We start from the raw sequence: 20963 nt of genomic DNA, 5'->3' as shown, positions 1-20963 counted from the left end.
GAAGTGGGAGTCATCAAACTAGACTGGCACTAAAGAAAAACTGGAAGTAAATTCAAAATGAAGGGTAAGGAAAAAAAAAAAGGGTAATTAAAATGCAAGCAAGTTGCTAGAGACAGAGCTACACTAACATAATTGTGCTTTTAGCTCATCACACTGTCCAGATACTCCTGCTAGTGTACACTAAGATGTTTATAGGTTGTCGTGGAATATAAATGTAGGCAAACAGCAGACTCAGGTTTACACTCAGCCATAACAAAAGCTAGAAACAAAAGGTTGGGATAGACTAATTATCTACAGTTACATTTTGAGAAACAAACCTTCACTCTGTTTCACTACAAAGATATCAAGTTTGGGGGAAACAAAGGAAACCAGGACAATGCAGGTGAACATCTCAGGCCCTTTTTTTGTTTGCCTCTTTTTTTCTTTCTTTTTTTTTTTTTAAGGGAACAGATTGAGACAGCAGGATGTGCAAACAGTCTGGAAGGATCCGCATCCCGGGAACATGCTCTGGGAACCCAAGAACAAGGACTGATTACTACCAGTCTTCAGAGGATCAGCGGGAAGACATTCATTGCTAGCTTTTGGGGGGGGGAATTCACTCCTCTGCGGTGGGCAGAAGCTGGCATCCCTCCTGCAGGAAGCAGGCAGCTGAGATTCATCTCCCAGCCCCGGCTATCACCCGAGGTGATGCTGCTTCAGCGCTTGCTGCTACTTGGTTTTCACATCACGGCATTCATGGGGAGAAATTATGCTTATGTGCTACAGCACAAGTATAAATATGGCAAATGGGAAATCGACTGCAAATGAGGAAAAGTAACAAAACCAAACAAAGTTGAGATTAAACCTCTTGCTTTCATTAAAATATCCTTACAGCGACACAGCAAGGAATAGGCCGCTCTTACATTCATGAAAGTAAATATTTAGAGAGCATCAGTTGTTTTAAGCAACTCAGAAGATCACTTGCTTGTCAAACAGATACAATACGGACATTTTTTAAAGTTGCTATTTACATTATTATTGCTAAGAGGAGAAATTTTCCACATAACATGCCTGCAATTTAAGGCTTACTCTCAACTAAGAATCTTCTGTCTCCACTGAAAGGAAATAAGAGAAATTAAATCATCTCAAACTGAAGAAAACGTCCAGCAATATCTGCTTGATTTGGAGGGAAAGGAAAGAGGGGAAGCACCCAGCTGGAAATGAGATTTTTGTTTTGAAAATTCCCTCTGGCAGTTCAACATCATCTCTGCTCTCCACACGTTGAACGGACTCAATGCATGCACTTTCATACTCTTCTCCACTCTTTTATCAGGCTCCACATCACATCATTTATAACTCAAACAGTGCCTCTGCATGGCTTTTACGAAATGAGCATGATTAACAGTGCTAAGTCCCACAGTGGATAAGATCGAGTGGCTGAGCCCAGGCTAATTAAGCCCCAAAACCTAAACTGAAGAGCAATTGTCTACATTGCTTTTCAAAGGCAAACTGGGTTGAACTCATGCATTGCCACAGACCAGCACAGAGTTTCAACAGAAAAGATGGGTGAATGCAAGAAAAAAGAGCCTTTAAAAACTACATCCTGCTTGACTCATAACACTGCTTTATCAATCAGGAAAAACTGCTTTCTCATCCTCTCGATAAAGGCTTGATCAAACTGCCACTGCATTTAACGGGAAGTGGGTAAAGCCCTAAAAGGAGGATGACACCAATCACTAATAGAAACCTGGGAAGTCATTTTTAACAAGATTAGAAAATGACTACTTCCTGAAAAGAGCAAATCTGGATTTCCATAAAGGTGCTTAAAGTTTGGGAAAACCCAGCACAGGATGTCTGATACACAGGCATCCTGCAATAAAAAGCATTTAGGTCATCCCAACAGCATAAAGCATTTACCTGATAAAGCAACTTCAGGCTGTACTCAAACAGTTCAAGTTTAAGCTATGCCAAAGCACAAGCCTGTATGTTTCTGAAACTGCAAACCTCCCATCAGGAAATGGTATACTTGGACTAAAAGAGGAAATTACCACTCCCATTTCCATAACTAGTTGTGGAATAAATTCTTTTGTTTAAAATGGACCAAAAAAAAGGAAAAATCAATGGTGCACTTTTGCCAAATGAAAAATAGCATTCAAACTTCCAGAAAGTAAGAGAATCCCTAAAGCCTTTGTTTATTCTCTCACTTGTATACTAAATAGTCAAAAACTTTATTCTTGGCATTTACAATTTTTTTATTGTTTTAATTTTATTTACAGCAAGTGTTTACATATTACTGCAAGAGTCAGGATGTTCACTGAAATCCTGTTTATTCATAATCAAAATGGAAGGAGAAAAAGAGGTTTTTCAACTGCAGGAGCAGCAGTCGTTATGTAGGACTTCAAGAGGGGCTCAGCTCATTTTGGACTGTAAATTTTACAAGATCAATGTTTTCAGCAACTTCCTCTGGTCAGCAGAGCATTACAAAGGACTCCAGCAAAAATAATGAAGTGCAACGTAGTGTTTCCTGACAAAGCAGCAGAGAAAGGGCCACTAAAACCATAGTGTTGAAAGAGTTCCAGGATGAGTCTAAAACAACACCAACATCACACAGGAGTCACCCTTGCATGGCTGAAGCCAGCCTGAGGGGTCCAGCATGATTCTTTTTCTAGCTGTGCAGGCCAACTGCAGTGGAGCCCCCAAAAAACAGATTTATTTTTATTACAGCAGTTCCCCAGCATTCAAGTAAAATGTACAAAAACAAAAGAATATGCAGAGGTCACCTATACCACAAATCAGAATAGCCTTGATAACACTGGCACCCAGCCTAAACCCACACAACCAGTGGACACAGTGCATGAAAACAGGTTCTTGAGATTCACAGTTTTTCCATTCTGTTGCTAGGCTAAGTCCCAATTCACTTCACACTGTCCAGATTATTGCTCCAGGAAAACAAATGCAAATGCAGAGGTCCTGGCTAACACACCCCATCGCCAAAACTGGCTGGCATAACTCGCCGTGCTACTGCTCCACAGAGATGTGCGCCATCTCTCTCCAAAGAGGGACTGAGGACGGATCTTTTCTTCATGCAGGAACACCACAATTCTAAAGGCATCAAAAACTTTGAGTGTAAGTTGATTACCTATCTTTCTGTTTCTATAAAATGTAAGTATCTGTCAGTCAATCAAGAACTACGTGCATTCCCAGGCAGCGATTTCTCGGGAGCCACATGCACAGCAAGCACTTGAAACAGGTGAAGGGAAGGTGTGTGCGGGGTGGGGGGCCCTTGTGCATTTTTTTTTACTGACTAAATGAAACCTTTCCAACACATTAGCACATTCAGAGCACAAAGCTGCTTCTCAAACAATGAAGATAAGATTAATGTGCAATTTTCTTTAACAGGTAATTTAGGAGCCCACCCCTTCCTCTATAGCCACACACTAATTCCCCTTGAATGAGCACGGCATACCATTCTTCCTTGCCAGAGACAAGAAATTCTTAGGAATATTCACCTCTAACCTGCAGCACCCACAGGTTTAACAAGCTACAGTTATCCTGACTGTCAATAAGATTCTAGATAGTACTTTTGCACGTACCACGTTATCCAAGCCTCTACTAACATGCATAGGGTTGAACAATAAATTAAATGTGCAATATATATATTTAATTAGTACCTCACACCCAGAAAATCAAAACTTTCCAGCCAACACCAGAAATGGAGATACTAAAAAGTTAGGAAAGGCAAGGGAAAGCAGGAAAAATCTGCACAATTGAGAAAGCAAAAAGTCCCAGGATAAAGTGAAGAATAAAACAATGAAAGGAAAGAGGACAAATACAGCTAAGCACTCTAATTTGTCATTCAGATTTATTACCGAGTTACTGGAATTGTGATTTGACCTCCAGACTGGGTTTTACAGTACGAAAAGTATTAGAATGAGTACCCCAACAAAAAGCACTTCTGGTAACATTTTTATTTATAACTTTCACTCAGAAGCCAAGAAATACCTTATAACTATCTTTAACAAAGGAAAAGGAAACAATCACAAAACCACCGTCATTTATTTCATTTTTACAGTGCACTGTAGAGAGCCAAAAACAAGGAGACAGAAGGACCAAAACCTCAAGGACAGCAAGGGTCTCCAGCTGCCAGTGAGCCAACCAACAAGCTGCTTTCATGCAATGAAGGAGCAAATCCTCTTTGTGCTGGTAAGGCTTCTCTCTCCTTTACAGATCCCTGGGTTCCCTTGCCATTTGTTTTTGGACTTCAGTTTCTGACAAGTTATCTATACTACAACTATTAGCGTGTGTGATAAGCTGTTAGGGGGTGGAAGTGGGGTTAATGCTTCATTTTGTTAGCTTTAGCTGTCTACTGAAATAGTCAAAGGTTAGGCTTGCTGATGAACACGAAACCTAACCCACAAGACCATGTACATTGTTAATTGCCCCAGTTTTGTGTCTCAAGGTTGTTTTGTCTATTTTACTTATCTCAAACTACACATTGGTCTTGCAGTGGTATTAAGTTTCTTTTCTGATACAGGCCTCATGCCCACAAGTTTATCTTTTGCAATAGGAAAAGGTTCTCTTGTGTTTCCCATCTTTGTGTTTATTTTTTTAAGCATTCATCATAACCTATATTTAAAATAACCATGAAAGACAGGACGACCATTCCAAGCTGTTGAAGAAAAAGACGTTTGTATGAACTCTGAAAGAGTGGCAAGTAAACACCGAAAAGAGTGCCCTTCACTTGTAGAAAAGCTGAAGAGTTGTTGGTACTCTTGATGCTAATGGTTTAAAAACTGTTTTCCGTGTTAAATTCAGATGAAAATCAGCAATAAACTGCAGTATTATGTTATACCATTGTCACCTGCCTGATGCTGTTATCACAGTATACTTTCATACCAAGATTGAGACAAGGTAACATATAAATTACTTTAGAGAGGTGTCCAAGACACCACTGTATTTGAAATATTTAAAGGCAAAAATAGAACAGGGATCAATTCTATATACAGCCTCTGTTAGGATGATGAAAATCTGTAAACTTGGGCTTTTAACTTTTACTACTGTCAATATCCCAGCTCTCATCAAAACAAACTGAAATAATTCAAAGTCAGGCCCCTTACATAAAAGGCTATTGATTTATTCCCTTTATACTTTAAATGGTTCAGAAGAATATTAAAATTCATAGAAAGAATACCACCAGTCTTGCTCTCTTCAACAACGTGCCCATTTCTCCTGCAAACCTCCCCCACCTTCTCACTTGGCAGAGTAATCCGGAGGAAATAGCTGGGTACTATACCAAAGTTATTCACTTTTTAAAATCAAAATACCCCTTCCCCCCCAGCAATACATCCTGGCCCTTATCAGTCAAATGGGAAGGAAAAGAACTGTTTAGCTAGCATCAGGCTTCTAGCAGGTTGACCAGTCCATGATTTAGCTTACTTTTATTTACTGGAAGGGGGTTTAAATATATCATTCTCTATACCAAGGTGGATTAGACTAAGCAAGGATTACTGCTCCCTACACACGTTTTTTCCTGTTTACTTATCCAAACAGAAGGCTTCTTCCTCTGATAAGGACTGAGACACATCAGGAGATGCAAACATTATTGGCCATTTCCTTATAAATGGAGACGGGCTGCTTTTCCTTTCTGCAGTCCAAGTCTCTGGAACAGAGTTGCAACAGATGTCCAGACAGTGCCTGCCTCCCTTCTTTTACTCTCCAAGCAAGTCTTAGATGTTCAAATTCATAGTCCTAGCTTGCTCCTAACAAGCAACTATGATAGTTTAAGGCTAAAAGTCACCTTCCTACATGAGTATCTGACCACTACGCCAAGTATTTTCAAAATACTTTAAAAGCACAGCATGTATCGGTAATAAATCGGGTTAATGAAGCTGGAATACCCAACGCTTCCTTACCCCCGCTTACTAATCAAGAAACCCCTATTTCTCACCTCTTGCAGGACAATGCCAAGGGGCGTTGGATTCAGTTGCTGGCTGAATCTTCCAACCTGTGACATACGTCAATTGGATCAACAAGCGTCCTCCCATGCTCTGCAAGAGGGATGAGGGAAAACACCGCTCACCTTTTCAGTACCAATTCTCTGGGATGTGCTTGCTTCTGTTTATTTCACCTTTTGGTTGCACAAAAAAAAAAAACAAAACATACAGAGACAAGACATCCATCGCCTCAGAAAAGGCACCGAAAGCTACTATCCTCTCCTCCTGGCAGTGGGCACTTCGCAGGCCAGCCCGCCTGTTTGCAGCAATACATCCTCAGTTTGGCTACGAAGTAATAGATGAGCATCCCTCTTTATGGATCTACCCCCAAGAGCTCTGAAATGTTGCTCCATTAAAAGCACATCGCGGCACATCCTGCTGGCTGTAGTTGCTGGAATACTCCCCCCCTCCCCAATCCCCTCCAGTCTCTCATGGACTATAGAGCCGAAATTAGCTATTCATTACGTGTGAAGGAGTCTCACATAGTGCAGCACCCTGCTGCGAAAGACTGCTACTTTACAAGGCAATTTCAGAACTGCAGCATCTGCTACCTTACTAATATGTATATTTAATGCTGCTGCACAATGTGCAGAATTATATGCTGCTCATTGCCTGTTTGTTCAGATATTACGTACTCTTAAGTAGCATTATTCCCTTTGAAAAACATTGTACTTCTTATTAGGCCTTCTCCCTGGTGTGCTTTGTAAGAGAGTCCCAAATGAGCAGCTCATGGGCTATTCTAGATCGAAAAACCCCATGACTCAGGGTGAGGCAACTAATTGTGACAAGCAACTACTAATATAACTCAGTTTATTTCTTGGGTCTCGCTCCCTGGTGTATCATTTTGATATGAAGGGAAGTAGAAAGGGAATCGTATCTCAAAAACTGGTGGGAAACCTGCTCCAGGTTAGTCTTGCTGCTGAAAACATGAATACTTGTATTAGAGCAGTGGACTTTCAAAAGATTTTATTCTTTCTACTACAGAACGCTCCAAGTAGAAAGTTCTGTTGCATGCAGTTATTAATAGCTTTGTTCACAATAGCAAATGACTTCAACAGAAAAAAAACAGCTTTAAACTGGAGAAGTGAGGCTTCTGGGGTCAGGTATTGGACCAGTGCATGCAGGATGTTCCATGTCTTTCAATAAAGGCTTCAATATGACCCAATGCCATGTGTCTTCTTTAAGGCAGTGCCATCACCTTTCCCTGCACCTAACTCAGAGAGAACAAGGGTATGAACACAATTGTTCCAGGTAGCAAAATGATTGACTGCTTGGTCTAGGGAACACTAGCATGTACGTGGCTTGCAGCTCAGCTTTTGACTTTTAATTACACTGCTTCCAAAACAGCCCAAGCAAAGGCTGGTAAAAAAAAAAAAACCCTGCTACACTTAAGTGATGCGCTCTGGGAAACAGTACTTCAAATTTGCTTTGGAGCAAGAGAAGATAATCTGCTCTCTGTTGGAGGGTGAACGTAAGGCAAGGCAAAGGGCATTCCAATATGCTTAGCGAAAACAAGCTTTATCTCAACTAGACGCTCAGGATTACGCATTCAGACATTTGCTCTAGAGTTAGTTTTCAGATCTTTTTGATGTTAGATTTGGGGGCTATGACAACATGAAAGTATCCCCACAGGCTGCTTGAGGATGTTAAGAACAAAACTCTAGCTGGTACATTCTCCTCTTTCAAAGCTGCAAATAAATCCGAACATGAGAAAAAAGCAACAGAGACACCCCTTGTTGGCCAGACAGAACCTCAACCTATCTGCTCTTATCTGCTGTTAGCATGTGACAGTCAAACGACCCTTTGTTTTGATGTGAAACCCATTCCAAGGCTTCCCTATTCCACCCTTTCCCCCCCATTTCTATTTACACAGCAGACCAGCCTCATTCCTGAGGAAGGAGAGACTGCAGTGGACTGAGGCTGCTGCTCAGCTCCGCGTGGGGCCCAGACGCTGCCCTGAGCACCGTGGGAAGGGGAGCATGAGGCAGGGCCACTGCACAGTCTGGAGCAAGCAGCGGGGTGAAGCAGGCTGCCCTCGGCTCTGTGCTGCTCAGCACCACGGCCAGGACTGGGGATGCTGAGAAGGATGTGCCAGGGAAGGTCAGGAGGGAAGAGCAACATCCCTGCTACACGTCCCTGCAGATTCAAGCAGCTCACACAGTCAGAAGTGGAAAAGTACCACTTAATCCTTTCTGTTCTGGGTCTGCTGAAGACAGTGCTAAGAAACATGAAGCACATGTATGTATTTTGTGCTCTAATGGGACATACAAAGCCTCTCTTCTAAAAGCAGTAAGCCCAACGCTCCCTTCAGCGCTCTCCAGATGATGACGCCTAGACAAAAAGCAAGAGCAGTGGTGACCCTGTCTGTGAGGAAGGCCAGTCACAACTACTATGGTGCATGTAACGGTGAATGAAAACATTCCTTGAATGAATTGTGCTAGATTCTGGAGGAAAAAGATACATATTTCTTCCACAAGCAGCACATTTAACAAACAGATGCCCTGCTAGTCCATATGAAAGGAAACAACCTGTAATACCAAAACCATGAAGCAGAAGCAAGGCTCCTCCAAAAAGGGTTATTTTATTTTATTTATTAATCATCTACAGAAAATTCATGAAGTATAAAATAGAACTGTTACATTCTGGATTTGCAAATTTAATGCTTTTAAAATACTTCTGCCAGAGATAAGACTAGTCTAGATAAAAAGTACATTCTTTTTTAAGAGTAAGGATGTTGCAAGTTCACACGTTGTTTTGAAAGGTGATATTTGCTTTTTGCATGAGAGGGCAACGCAAATTCCAAGCCTTCCAGACCATGGAAACCAATAGAGGACTGAAGAAACCACCTTTTAAAAACAGGCTAATTCTTTGTTTCTGGAAAAAGCTAAACCAAAAAAAAAATTAAAGTTGTTCACGATGAAGGGAAGTAACCTTTATATTTTCTCTTCAGTCTGCCTTCCAAACAAATAAGCACTGGAGTAGCCACAATCATTTTTTTCAGGTGAGTTTCAGGGACTTGGTTTTCAATCTAGCTGTCCCAGAAACCTTATTGTTTACCACATCTAGACATGGAATTTTTATATGAACTAATTTTTATTAGCAAAGTTTTTTTCTGAAAACACTGGTAGGCTCTATTGCTGTAACAAAACAGTGGTTTAGTAAAAGGAGTAATTACCTTAAAGCTGGTCTATGATCTAACCAGCTCAAAACAAATATTACCTGTAGTTATTCTTTCAGAGTTAATATTGAAATCAGCGGTAAAACTTACTGAAAGAAACTGCTGAACTCTTTTTTTCCTTAATTGCCTGTTAAACAAGAGAAAAGCCTTAATAAGAAGAAAACTAAATTTATTTTGATTCAGAGCTCCTGGCCTGGAGTTCTCCAGTAAGAAAACTCCTTTCCTAAAAGCTGAGGAAACCTCCTTTCTTACTGTTCTTTCAGGGTAATGAGCAGGGAGAAAACGACTGAAGTATCACCAAGTACCTGCACCTCCAACCATCTAATGAAGTTTGCTTTGTTTTCCTGAGGACTCCAAAGGCCTTGCTGTAAGGAAATAACTTACTGCACCACTTGGGTAGTTACACACCATTGACCCATTCCACAACCACTTCAAAGGATGGAGGAAAAGCTTCCAAAACACCAGAGGCATTTCCAGCACTAGAGCATTATTTACACGCCTAATCCACAAAAATCATTGGCACTGCTCTGTGTATGCACAGAGGGGGTGGGGGTGTGTATTTCCCCCTTTATTATGGATTCAGCACCGCTGTGTAGAGGAAAGGTGTCGAAGGTACACCAGGAGAGCAGAGCAGGCGAAGGGAGAGGAACACTGAGGAATGCACACACAACACATCTGCAACATATTTACAGCAGTATGAAAAACAGAAGCTCATATGCAAAGCTTCCGCAGTCAAATGGGTAACCCGGGGAGGTCAGACGTGAAAGGTTGCCTAAGTCAAGCAGAAGATGAGCTTGCAAGGAAGACAGGAGAAGAGCCCAAGCTGCAGAGCATGTGGGTTACGCCTGCCCCAAGGAAGAGCAGTGCATGAGAGAGAAACAGGCAGTCTAGACAGGATGGGCTGGAGGGGGGTCCAACTTGTTTGCTTCCACTCCTTCACAGTGAAGAGCTTTCCCACATCAAAAGGCTGGGAAGCAGGGGGCAATGCAGGAAGACCTACCCCGTTTTTTAATAATGAAAGTCTGCCACCATTTATTGATTATACTTAGTCATAGCAAAGGTTAGAAAGAAAGTCTTAGAGAAGACTATTTTGCCACTTCATACCTCAACGATGATGTTTTCCTGTGGCTGTGCCACCAATACTTGAATCTCATTCACTATCTCCCCATAAATCTCATGTTTGCTAAGTCTGTGCTAAGAATCCAACCTAGCCCACAGCCTTTTAGAAGCTAGGAAAAAAACAGCAAGCTGACTCTTTTAAACACCATTACCAACAGATTGAAAATACACAAAGAACAGCAGAGTACTCTGGATGCTGAAACCCTGGGAGAGAAAAAAAGTTTTCCCTCTCCATTCAGGAGCAGCTCTTCAGTCATAAGGCAGCTAACCAAGTATACCACGTTTTACCTTTTGAAGTAAGAGCATGGAATAAGGGTGAGGAAAAGACCTATTAGAAAAATTAAGTCTTCAAGAAACCAGGAATTATTTGAAACATAGTATTTAACAGTTGTTTAAAATATGCATAAGTAGGTTTGGAATGGTTATCCTTATTTAGAGCAGGAGCACATCTGTTTGTGTGTAAGTAAATACAGTCTGACAGCAATTTGGATCATCTATCAGAAAGAATCAACTGCAAGTTTAATAAGCATTATTTGCATTCTACATAATAGTCTATTTGTTCTTTCAAGCCATTGCAGTGATAACACATTTAAAGTCTTCCACTGTGTACTAAATCTAAGGTACCTAGGCAAAGCACAGCATATTCCAGTTGGATGCTTCCCAAACCATATCGCTCAACTTTTTAAATATTACTGCCATCTGGCTACTAGGCTTTGTTTACCAAAACAGTAGCTGTGCACACATTGCTACAGCAGCTGTAGTCAAAAAAATTTAAGTAATACCATTTGGTTAAGTTACAATTCATATTAAAAAAATACACAAAAACCTCAAACAATTCTATCAAATCAGTTACCTTTATACCTAGAAAAATTAAATACACGTGGCTTTATGTTTTGATTTCTTTCCTAGTTTGGTACTGTAAGCTTCTTGAACTAATTTCCCAACCACACTGATATAGGAAAGAATTAACAGCAACTGAGGAATTTAACAAGAACTAAACAGGTAGGCTCGCTTATAATCTGCAATTTCACTGTAGATAGGCACTGGTGCTATATAAGTAGGATGCTGAAATGTTGTACTGGTACCTCTGGGTCATTCTTGGGGTACATCTCAAGTCACAGGACGTGCTCAGTGCGACCCCAATCCCACGTGGTTCACAGGCTGAAAATTCAGATAAATTCCAGCAACTCTTTCCAGTGTCTAGGCCACACTGAACAAAATAAATATTTCAATTATGACTAATCTGAAACAATGCACAATGAAAGCTGGGGAAGTCTTGGGAGCAGTGGGAATATTTAAATTGGAAAAGCGCCTGTGGGGTTTTTTCCTATTCCTAATTACAGTACATTGTATTAATCAGGCCTGGAAACCACAAACCCATGGCTCTTTGTGACCAAGTTGTCATAACAGCATCAAGCACACTCAAGGCCAAACAGGTGAAGATGCGTTTTTAGAGGCTTACTACAGGGATATCCTATAGGTATACAGCACTGAGGAGTTCTGATCTTTAAAAAAAGCTGTGGCTTCAGAGAGCCAATATCCTTGACTGGATAAAAGCCAGTGATGATGTAATTAAAGCAGTTTCTTTTTTTAAGTTCCGCACTGCTTAAAGCCTCGTATAAAGCTCCATCCAGATACCTATTCATTTCAATACTCAAATAACCAAACATAAGAGAGTCTAACAGTTGCTTAAAATATGCACAACTAGATTTGAAATAGTTGTACCAATTTAAAGCAAAAGCACATGTGTTTGTGTGCAAGAAAATACAGTCTGACAGCAATTTGGATCAACTACCAGAATCAACTGCAAACTTAATAAGCTATGGGATAATTAACAAGCGCAGTTCGTACTTATGTGAGTATGTTGAGCTACATGCTGTTGGCCCAGGCTTTGCACCAGCAACTCAGCATGAGTTTGGTGTGTGCATATGCGTTCCTCATGGCAGTCACTGCTAGTTTGTATGTCTGAACGAAGGCTGGAAGCTGATAAAGTGCTCTGCAGTCCCCAACAGCTCTGCAGGCCCATTTTGCAGGCAGTAGAGTAGAAAAGAAGTGGTCTCTGTTCTCATCCAGAGAGCAGAACAGTGTGCACTACAGTTTGTTCACAAGATGATATTTTATAAAGTATTCAGTGTTTTGGGAAGCAATAATTAAGCATTTACTTCTGCAAGGAAAGAGATATCACTTCTCATAGTGACTGGGGTTATGTTCTGGTCCACCACGACTGACACAGGTACAGCATCTGGCCAAATTTTATTTGGAGCAGATTCAAGTGCTTTATACAAGCTCTCAAGCCATCTGACCAGTTTTCCCTTGCTAGGAAATAGTATCAGTTTTGACTTGACCAAGTAAAAAGCGTGAGTAAAATAAAACAGAAGGCTTTAAAAACAAAACATACATTTGAGTCATAACCAATTAGAAAGAAAATCACCTAATTGTGAGAAAATCATGCAATATGAATAGAAATCTACAAGTCTATCGATGTGAAATACCATCATGAACGGATTCTGACATGTCAGAAAAATAACCATGAGAAAGTATATTTGAGCTTATAGGCCAAAAAGATAAACCTAGAAGTATTTTTTCTTCTTCCCATTTTATAGGAAACAGGTGTTAAGGAGGCCATCTAAAAAAGAAAAGCTGAAGAAGCCACATTATGTTTCCTCAAATATTTGGTAACATACTGCTTATTTTATCCCAATAATAAAATAAGCCCTAATATGAAAGATTCAAGTAATCAAATATTAATGAACAGTAGTAACACAATCCTCAGATTTTATAACACTGCTCAGCTGCTGTGTATTTATTTTTGAAAGCTGGAACAAATTGTAGAGTTGGATATTCCTCCTTTGGATCTGGATGCAAGCAATAAGCAAAACAGAAAATATAATTAAGAAAAAGCAGACAAGATAAAACAACTGCAACACCAGATTAATACTCCTTAAACTCTACTTATCTCCTGCACAAGTTTACTACTGTGCTGCTTGCTACAGAAACATGCTGTTCTTTCAGGAGATTGATTTCAGACTCCACAAGCACAGGGAGGAATAGTGTTCCAATACCAAGCATAGTTCAATTTCTTTTTGGAAAAACATAGAGAAAAGAATGCATTACCTAGTATAAAGACATGCTTGTTTTTGATACTGCCTTATACCTTCAGTCCCAACCTTTTATGCACTTATGTTAAATCTTATAATGACAGAGCTGGCACTGATGCATGAAGTGTTTTTCCCATTCATATAACATACTTACAACAAGTCTACTCTCAATTAAACTCCTGTGAGCTACATAAATGTATACTTAGTTTTTAAATCTGACCTCCAAGGCCTATACTCCAACCTAAACACTTAAATGAAAGGTTTCAAGCAGCAGCAATGGTTTTGTTTCTCTCCTCCCTCCCCCTTTCAGTTTTGTGAAAACAAGAAATCCTCTTGTAACGCTCCTCTCTGCTTCTGACCCACACCTAGCTGCTTTTCCACTGCTAAGTAATACCAGCTGGGGCAGCTATGAAAGCATTATTCACTTGCCCTGGGCTTCAGAATCTCAAGTCTATGGTTCAATTTGAACAGGTTGTCTAGATTCCATCACCATCTCTCCAAAGATGCATACACATCTAAATTCAAATGTAGCATAGGCCAAAGTTTAATTTAATGTTGTTGAGAAGAGGGAGGCAGAATTGTTTTGAAATTCTCCCCTGAAAAGCAGCCTGTTGTATTAGAACAAAGCAGCTTGTTTCTATCGTTCCTTTGTTTGACAAGTTTGGGCTGGTTAGAAAGGTCATTTATGCCTCAAAGCATCAAATTAACATTTGAGGACATGAATTTTAAAAATGGCTATTTGCTTCTGCTCTCCGAATTGCTAATGCTTTAAAAAAAAAAAAAAAAAAAAAAAAAAAGACCTAGCCAGAGTCCAAAAGGAGAAAGAGCCTTTTCCTCAGGCAAACTAGGCATTGATTTTCTGTCCATGCCAGCACAAACTGACTATATCTTAATTAAACCTCACAAATTATGCAAGTAGTTGAAATAGTGTCAAATAAAAACCCTATTTAATTACTGAAGAAATACTTTTTGGCATATCACATACAACTTTCTCCCCCCTCTCCACATAGGTAAACCCAATACTCACAACGTGAAATCCCCACCACCACCACCAACTTCCAGGCATGCTTCACGCTGACTTGGAGTCTTTAACACAGTACTGCTCTTCTTGCTAGTCCTGGTTTTAATAAACCAAGTCTCTACTCATAACTCAAATACAATTATGTATAAGCGTTGGGTTAAGAAAAAAGCCCATGCGCTTTTAAACAAGATAGCCAAAAGCATTTGGGATCAACTTCTCTAAACATTAGGCCTTCCACTCCCACCTCTAAAAGCACCTGTGGTTTTGAATGAAAACCTTCCCAACTACCAACACCTCAATAAAAGCTGCATTTCACTGAAAACCTTAGAAGCCTACAAAACATCCACAAACCCACAAGCATTTCTTCAAAGCCAAACGAAGCTGAGCTCACGTCATTCCAAACAGGTAGACCTTCAGCAGAAGCTTATACCTGGTCACTTGGTTTCCTGAGCTCCCCGAAATCTGTTCAGCGGCATTGTATCCATCTTCCCCTCCCAGTAGATGGAGACAGGAATACAAACTGCAGATTGAGCTCCCAGCCATAGGCAGGTCTTGCTGGCTACCGGGATTCTAATTTTAGGCAATAAGGCCCGAACAATAGCAGCACCAGCTTGACTCTGGCAGCCTGCACAACAGCAGCTGGCAAAGCCAACACCAGCAAAGTTGTTTCGAAGAGGTGGGGCGGCAGGAGGAGCCCAAGGTAGCGCTCACACAGCATGTTTGTATTGGCAACCTCCCTGGGAAACGTCCTCGCCTGCCAAAAAGGATCACCCAGAATTCACCGGGGATTGCTCCTTAATGCTCCATTCAATCTTTTATTTATGGAGAACAAGCCTCACGCACAGTAAAAACTTTAAAGAAGTACCCGAACCTTTCAGCCAAGGAGAAGCATGTCTGAGCTCTTTCACAGCCTGTGTGTTTCAGAGCCCAGGCACCACCGACCAAACCCAGCGAGCCAGCTCCAGCCAGGGCAAGCCTCGCAGGAACTGGAACACCCCGCGCTGTCTCAGACAGACACCACTCAACTAGAAATCAGCTCCGTAGTATGCAACTCAGCAGTACAAGCCTGGTGACAAGAGTAATCTGTAGCAGCAAAAGCACTGCCTACATGTTGCTAGGCACTAGTTCATAGTAAATACAATTGTAAGTTGCTAGTACAAAAACAGCTGTTATTTTGAAGACAGCAAAAAAACGAGACAACAGATCCTTACACAGGCAAGGGAAGCCAGTTCATGTTTCCACCTGTGAAAAGTATCTCATTGTTTAATGCTAAAACAGGGAAAAGAGCAGTAAGCAAGGGGAAAAAAAGCAACCTGCATAAATACGCTGATAGAATGCTGCTTTGTCACTTTCCTGTAATTGTTATTTGTTGAAACATCAATGTACGGAAAAGAAAAAGTATTAATCCATGGTTACCCACAGAAGTTGCTCCCGGACACAAAGGAATTATTCTTTTAATGTGTGCAGCTATCAGCATGAAAGCCAGATACTGTACGTCCACAGTCAGTTTTGCAACTAATATATTTGTAATAAACCAATTAAAGAGTCATGCTATTCCAATCAGGCAGGCACAACTATGTGAACCTAAACTTGTGAAACATTTTCCCTTATCATTTTTAGTTTCAGATCGCACTGTAACAGCATGTTGATTATATGGATTTGTGCAGCAAACATCACTTCAAAAAGCACACTTTGAAGTAGCCTGAGAAAAAATCCCCAAAACTTGATGAAGTCTGACAAAAGCAAGCCTGTACTCTTCCACACTGCTCCTATGGATATTACAAACCTCAAAGCACTGGACGAATGCAGATGACGCAGTATCTCCATGTACTATTAAAATATCTCTGTGACATAAGTACCATAGTGTGATACGAGGTTTTGTCAGCTAGCACAAAAGAGCTCTGTAACACATTTCAAGGATAGAACTAGGGTACACCATGTTTCACAGAACATAATCGCACATACTTGAGCCATCAGAAGCCGTTAACAAAGGCAACGCAAAACCTTCAGCCAAATTCTAACTGAGCAGGATCCTTTTTTTCTGAACTCTGGACCCCCTACTAGCACCTGCAGAGACATCTAAAACATGCCAACCAGTGTCTCGCTTTGGGGATGAGGACAGAAGAACACTCAGTGAACTACGCCACTTACATCCCGAAGTTCACAAAATGCAAAAGTTAGAAGAATAAGGTAAGAGAACGGAACACAGCATCAGAAAAGGTTCAAGTCAGAAAGCTACACGAGATCAAAGTTAGCAATAAAATAAAAAAATAAATACTTTCTACAGGGATTGAAAAGGGATTTTAACACAAGTTGAAGGAAGGCTCCTCTCACTCATTTAGCTGCAGCCCTCTGTCGATACAGTTATTTTACTGATATTAGAAGAAAAACGTAAATAGCTAGGGGCAGTCAAGCCAGCCACCCGCAGTCAAGTCTGTGTTGTGCAGGATCTCTCGGACCGTGTTTGGTGCGGGGCTCCCAGGAACAGCATGGACCCACACTCCTCCTCATCGCTGCTCTGCTCTTCTTGCAGTCCCTCGAGACCTCCTGGCAAAGGGCACCCACTGCAATGCCACCACACCTCACCTCCTGGGAGAGGGACAACATGGGATACTCCAGGCAGACAGACTTGAAGCAAAAGCTGCCAAGTGTCAGGGAAGGAGAGATGGGAGTGGAAGCAGTATGTAGCAAATGGGATAGGACAGACATGTTGTTTGTCACCCCCGCTGTGTCTGAAACACAACAGGCAAGCAACAAAAAGGAGAGATTTTCATCCTGATTCAGCAAAACAGAAGGGAGAAAGAGAGAAGGCAAAAAAAGACCAACCTTTTTTTTTTTTTTTTTTTATAGCTAGAGGTGCATCTCTATCCCTACTCCATGAAAATCAAGAAACAGATGCAAAACAAAGCCATTTATTTGCCACTGCAGATTAAAAAAAAAGTAGGGGAGACACTTGATAAACTTTTGGATTCTTCTCCAAAAAAAATATACTCAGAATTATTACAAATGCTTTTTGCCACACTCAAAAACAATTTTTTAATCTATTCATAATACACAGGAAACTAGTTCTGTTGAGTGTTATTTTCTTACCTAATCAAATAGCTGCCTCATTTATTATTCCTAATTTATCCACCAGCTGTGAGAGCTCTGCTCTCAGTTCCCTGGCTGTAGGAGTTCACCAGATGGGCAGTCCCCAAAGAAAGACCTAGGGGGAAAAAGGAGGGGAAAAAAAGTGGTATCTTAATCAGAGCCCTGGCTAAAGCAGTTTCTGTTCAGGCTGAGCGTGAAGTTGCCTTCTTGTCAACATCTCCAGAAAAGAAGCAAGAAGTTACCCAAACTAGAGACAAGGATGGACAAGGATGCAGCTTTAGCACCAGTCTTGCTATTGACCCCCAAAGGGTCAATAGAGGGAAAAAAAAAACAAACAAAAAACATAACATGGTACTTAATAGCCTGCCAGGAAAGGGAGATCACCCACAGGAAGTCACCAATACACACACACACCCCGCATTCATTAGTGGTTTACCTGTTTGCTTACTACCCTCTGCCTGTTGAAAGAGGGACACAACACGTGTGATGTGCAAAGGGGTTGCTACTACTCTATTGTTGTAGTGCTTTAGAAGAGTTTGGGCATTCTGTTGCTGAATTCTTGCATTGACATCCTACTGCACTGCCAGTACTGCATCACTACAGATGGTCCAGATCTCTACAAGACACGACCACCAGCTGGTAGGGCACAACGGGAAAACAACGTGCCATTTGGGTACCAGCACTGCAGTACCACTCCATACTTCTATTCTTTTAAATGTTACTGCACCAGATTTCTTAGTGGATACGTTACTGGGTACATTTCCCTTTGGTTTACAAGGGGAGAGCCTCCCTCTGAGAACTGCTTGTAGGCTTGTTTCACTGTGAGTCACCATGATGAGGGACTTCTAGGTACAAAAGAAAAGAGCGCTGCACCTTGAAAAAACAGGCTCTGAAAAAGAGAAGCGAAACAGTAAATACGAAGAACACTATCTACTGTAACAACAGCCAAAACCAACTACGTAATCAAGATTGCTTCTGCCTTAACTCAGTTTCAATAAAAATACCAAAAACAAATGAAAGAAATGCATGATTATACAGTCATTTTAGTAAAATCCACAGCATTCAAATTTAATCTATTTTTACCCACCAAAAATAATTTAAACCTCTAACAGTGCATTTCAGAAGGAGGCAACATGTTAATGATTCGACATGGATAATATTGGTGATACAGGGATGGTTGGACCAGATGATCTTGGAGGTCTTTTCCAACACTTACGATTCTATTTTACATGGTGCTTATTCTTTGTGGAAACACGGAACTTCAGTGAGTGTTTTATGACCCAAACCCAACATACCTAGTTAACTCTACAATACACACAGTAATATTTAGGTAACTTGAATGCTCCAACGTCCTGTGTTTTGTTTTTTTTTAAATGGTCTGTGCCGCATTTAGCTAGACTTAGTCATTTTATAGCTCAAGAGGAAATCCCAGATTGTGCTCACTGGAATGAGGTGTAAAACTAGTCTGATTCATAGAGGCAACCCAGAGGCTTCGTCGTAGTCATGCTATTGTATTACTGCTGCCTGGATGCCCCAGACAGAAGCTGAGGCACCACTGTGGTATGCACTGCCCAGTAGCAGTCATGAAATTTAATAATAATCTCCAACAGACAAGACAGGAAAAGGACAGTGGAGAAAGCAACACACAAGCAGAGTGACTCACCCAGAGGCATACAGCACCACAGCGGTACAGAAGAAATTCACCTCTTCTGACTCCTAAAGCCCCAACCGCTGACTAGGTTACCTCTCAAACGTCATTTTTAAGAGGTGTTTTCCATACCAGTACATCTGGTCTTTTCTGGCTCTGCTACGACTTGGCCCCGACACCCTCTGCCAGTGAATTTCACCAACCAGTCCTGCCTTGCACAAACAAGATTTCCTCTGTAGCAGTTTCAAAGCTCACCTCCCTTCTGCTGATCTCCCTGTTCCTCCTGGTTATTCATCCAAACGGGCAGCTCTCTGCTGATGCCACCTACATCTGCAGCTCGTTGGCAGGAGAGGAAGCGGGAGAACAACGAGCAGGGAGCTTCGCTTGGGCTGCTTCCCGTCCCCCCTCCTCCTCCGCAGCACTCAGTGCCACGATGTGCCTGTGGTTACACTGAGACTGCACGACACAGCAGGACCGGGGTGCTCGCTCTGTGTGAGCCCTATGCAGAGCTGTGTGCTGGCTGCCAGGGGATACAGGGCAGTGTGGTGGGTCTGTCAGCGAAGACGCGAAGCAACACGGAAAGATAAAACCGAGTTACAAAACCGGGTTAGAAAAGAAAAGGAGCGGCTTCACAGAAGCTGCAAGCGCCCAGGCAGCCGGGCAGCCTCTAGAGCCGAGACTTGTCCCGAGACACTGAGAAGAAATAACAGAGCGCGGAGCACGGCTCCGACATCCACACACGCGCTGCCAGCGGGGCCGTACCGGGGCGTGCCTCCTCACACCCGGGGCAGCCCCCGCGTCCCCAGGCAGCGCTGCCGGCCTCTCCTCTGGACAACAGGGCACGGTGGAAGGCTCCCACCACGCCGGGACAGCCCCGCAGGGCGGCTCGGTGCCGGCCGAGCCCCCGCTGCCCGTGAGGGGCGGTCGCTGGGCGGCGCCGCCGCCGCCATGATGGCGGCTGTCCCCGGGCTGAACCGCCCTCGCCGCCGTCAGCTGGCGGGGGAGGGAGGGAGGGAGGGAGGCCGCATTCCTCGGCGGTGCCGCCGGAGCCGCCGGTGGGAAGCTTAGAAAGCCCTCAGCTGTGCGCCAGGAAAGCGAGGGAGCTGGCGGGCGGCCAGGCGGCTGAGCTCAGCGCTTCGCAATGCGCTTCCTCCCGGCGAGCGGCTTGCATAACGCCGGAGGGAGGCAGCGAGGCAGGGACGGGCTCCCCCCACCCCCGGACCCCCGCCTCGCCCCGCCCCGCCCCGGGCACGGCCCGCCCGAGGGCACCGGGAGCTGTCACACACAAACCATTTCCCCCTCAAAAACGAAGGGGGACGGCCGAAGGTCGTGTAAACGCCGCTTACACGCCTCGTTTCGCTGCTCTGGCGAGCACAGGGCTCCCACCCTGAAGCCCCCAGGGCTCCCCCCGTGAGGCGGCGAGGACGGCGAATCCCCCACGGTGCCACAGGGAGCCCCGCAGCTCCTGCGGCTCCTCTCCCGCTCCTTACCAGGAAATAACTGGTTTTGTTTTATTCTGGTAAGGTTTTATGATTTCAATTGTCAGCATCACACCACTACCATAAGATTACAGATACTACAAACCCGAAGTAAATAAACTCTTGAGAAGCGTCACAGTAAAATTAAAGTTTTAATTCAGCTGGCAACGTGCAACTCTGTCAAAGGAAATTCTTCACAAAAAGACTGAGCACACTTTACAGGTATTTAGTTTTCACAGCTGTTCCCCCACTACCATTTACTACATAAGACACCCAACTCCAAAGAAATAAAGTCTCCACACTTCCTGGAAAGGGGCAAGCACAGTGCTGGTAAGGACACAACTTCACAAATTACTTTT

At 42.5% G+C, this 20963-nt stretch overlaps 1 protein-coding gene across 4 annotated transcripts in view; it reads right to left on the bottom strand.

The window, feature by feature from the left end:
- ZSWIM6 (zinc finger SWIM-type containing 6) overlaps positions 1 to 20963 on the bottom strand; it is a 116079-nt gene that overhangs the window by 61123 nt on the left and 33993 nt on the right. The window contains exon 1 of one of the 4 annotated variants that reach the window (XM_068665917.1): positions 19382 to 19436. The exons of the other annotated variants lie outside the window; for them this stretch is intronic. Coding sequence (XP_068522018.1) covers positions 19382 to 19421 — 40 coding nt within the window. The 5' untranslated portion in view covers positions 19422 to 19436. Of the gene's footprint in view, positions 1 to 19381; positions 19437 to 20963 lie in introns of those variants that run through there. 4 annotated transcript variants of the gene reach the window in all.

This window comes from Anas acuta, chromosome Z (genome assembly GCF_963932015.1).
Source record: "Anas acuta chromosome Z, bAnaAcu1.1, whole genome shotgun sequence".
Classification (NCBI taxonomy): domain Eukaryota; kingdom Metazoa; phylum Chordata; class Aves; order Anseriformes; family Anatidae; genus Anas; species Anas acuta.
This window is presented reverse-complemented; position numbering and strand designations above follow the sequence as displayed.